A 2,665-nucleotide genomic window follows, 5' to 3' on the forward strand; every position below is an offset into this window, starting at 1 on the left:
TAAAAGGCTTCCCTACGAAATCCTTCATTTATGCTATCCAACAAAAACTAGTAGAGAAGAGAGAGAGAGAGATGCAGGATATGTGATCAATTAGTAGGGCTGACGTGGTAGTGTGGTGTTCAATTATTATTATTATTATTATTTTTTTTTTTTTTAAATTATTGAAGTGTTTTCCATTAAGTTGTGTAGGAGGGAAAGAAATGGCTGAAAAGGGTAATTGCTTTGGTGAGTGTCCAATGTGAGAGAGAGAGAGAGAGAGAGTAAGGTAGGTAAAATTGCTTGGTCATCACTCGATCACTACTTCTGTTAAGTTAAGGAGGCATGAATGAATGAACGAATGTATTTATCCTACGCCACCTACTAGTCCTCCAGTTGTCATGCCACCCGAATGAGTACCATACGCACCCCCTCTTATCTGACCTACGTACCCCCACCACTCACTCACTAAACCCTCTACCTCCCTCCCCCCTAACTCTTCTCTTATATAATGCTTACCCCTCCATTAACATCTCCTCACCACCTACATCAGATCGATAGAGAATTGCAGGAGCCAAATGCTTGGCTTTCTCACCTGCTCAACCTCTACTTCTACCTAGTTTTCCTTCTTAATTTTGAGAGAGACAGAAAAGGGAGAGGTGGAGGTAAAGAGACAGAGCTTCAACTACTAGTGGATATACAGAGATGGGCATATTCTCCATTCAGCCTAATCCATTGGTTTTCACCTTTGGTCTCTTAGGTAGACTGACATATATGAATTCAACAAACTAAACCCCTCCTCCTCCATTTCTTCTTTGTCTCCTTCTTGTCTTGAAAAGAAAAGAGCAAAAAAAAAAATTATTCTTATCTTGATTTTATTTAGTTTCATTTTCAATTGAATCTCTCAAAGATTGTGTAGATTTTTTTCAAGAAATGGATGGAAACTTCCTACTTGAATGGTTTCCTTCCACATTAATGAACAACTTTTGTATTTAAAAAAGCATAAAAAATTAGTTATACAATTTAGAATTACTACTCTAAATGTGTTTCTATATGGGCCCTATTAAATTTCCCATTTTTGTTTTCAATTGCACTCCACTTCTACTTCTACCTATTTTACTTTCCTTGCTAGCTAACTACTTCGTAAAATTGAAACTTTTATTTATTGTTGGATTAACTACTTCACTGTTTGGTTTTTTTTTTTTGTATGTGCTTATATAGGTAATATCATCTCATTCATGGTGTATGTTGCTCCAGTGTAAGTCCCCTTTTTTTTTTTTATGGGTTTTCTTCTTCTTCTTCTTCAAAAGGGTTAATTATTATATATAACTAACTCAAATTTTTTTACTTCATTGATGCAGGCCAACATTTATCAGGGTTTACAAGAAAAAATCAACTGAAGGGTTTCAATCTTTGCCATATGTGACAGCACTGTTCAGTGCCATGCTTTGGATATATTACGCATACCTGAAGACTGGTGCAAATTATCTTATCACCATTAATTCTGTTGGATGTGTCATAGAGACAATCTACATTGCCATCTACTTGGTTTATGCACCAAGAAAAGCAAGGGTACGTATTAAAAGAGATTAATTCTTATTATGGAACCTTTGAGAATAATTCATGAGTTTAATTTCTAATGGTGAAATGGATTGATTTGCAATTGCAGATTTTGACAGCGAAGTTTCTTGTGTTGCTGAATTTTTGTGCGTTCTCCATGATCCTTCTTCTCAGTCAATTCTTAACCAAAGGTCTGAAGAGGGTTCAAGCTGTTGGATGGGTTTGTGTTGCCTTCTCTGTAATCGTCTTTGTGGCACCCTTAAGCATTGTGGTAAGGTTAATTACAATCTTTAAGAATTCTATAATTGATATAATTTGTATGCTAATCTTATTTGAATGCGTACAGAGGCTGGTCATACGCACAAGGAGTGTGGAGTTCATGCCATTTACTCTATCCTTCTTCCTCACCTTGAGTGCAGTTATGTGGTTCTCATATGGGTTTCTTCTGAAGGACCTTTTCATTGCTGTAAGTGATATAATTGGTATCTTTGAAAAAAACTTTTAATTTTGGGTAATTAATAAACTAATAATGGTTTGAAATGAATTATGGAAATTTATATATATGTAGCTCCCAAACATACTGGGTTTCATCTTTGGAGTACTACAGATGGTGGTATATGTGATTTACAAGGGTTGTAATAAGAAGGTTAAAGTGATGAGGGAGGAGAAGAAGCTGCAAGAACAAGTCAAGCTAAGCAATATTAGATGTTTGGAGGTGAACCCACCAGTTGATCATTCACAAGAAACCATGGAAGGGAGGAATAATATAAATGTGATCAGGAATGAAGCAGCTGAAGAGCAGAATGGGCATGAAGGAGAGAGGAACCCAACCATCCTAACTATCCCTAGTGAGGAGGAACGGATGGGACCCACAAATGAAGTCAAGGTCAATATTGTGTGCCAAGCCTGATGATCAATTTCGGATATGCCAAAACACAAAAACCCTATTGGTAAATTAATGCTAATAAACATCCCTATAGCTAGTTCTCGATCACCACTCTCTTACACCCTCTGTAATCCCCATCTTGTCCCTTGTCCTCCATCCCTTCTGATCATCTTATGGTCATCTAGATATTTATTTATATCCTAGTGTGTACCCGTTCCTCTTTTTTTTTTTTTTTTTTTGTTG

At 36.4% G+C, this 2,665-nt stretch overlaps 1 protein-coding gene across 1 annotated transcript; it reads left to right on the top strand.

Annotated features, from left to right (window-relative positions):
• The first annotated feature begins 522 nt into the window (after window positions 1–522).
• Window positions 523–2,446, top strand: LOC122671130 (bidirectional sugar transporter N3-like). Its single transcript, XM_043868227.1, has 6 exons — window positions 523–736; window positions 1,198–1,234; window positions 1,338–1,548; window positions 1,646–1,807; window positions 1,883–2,002; window positions 2,105–2,446. Exons 1-6 carry the CDS (start codon window positions 682–684, stop codon window positions 2,444–2,446), a joined length of 927 nt encoding a protein of 308 aa, XP_043724162.1. The 5' UTR covers window positions 523–681.
• Window positions 2,447–2,665: the final 219 nt, after the last annotated feature.

This window comes from Telopea speciosissima, chromosome 8 (genome assembly GCF_018873765.1).
Source record: "Telopea speciosissima isolate NSW1024214 ecotype Mountain lineage chromosome 8, Tspe_v1, whole genome shotgun sequence".
In the NCBI taxonomy this organism is placed as follows: domain Eukaryota; kingdom Viridiplantae; phylum Streptophyta; class Magnoliopsida; order Proteales; family Proteaceae; genus Telopea; species Telopea speciosissima.

Coding starts and splice junctions, on each gene's coding strand:
- LOC122671130 (XM_043868227.1), top strand. CDS start 682: ATGGGCATATTCTCCATTCAGCCTAATCCATTGGTTTTCACCTTTGGT. Junction 1,235..1,337: donor ATGGTGTATGTTGCTCCAGT/GTAAGTCCCCTT, acceptor TCATTGATGCAG/GCCAACATTTATCAGGGTTT. Junction 1,549..1,645: donor ATGCACCAAGAAAAGCAAGG/GTACGTATTAAA, acceptor TTGCAATTGCAG/ATTTTGACAGCGAAGTTTCT.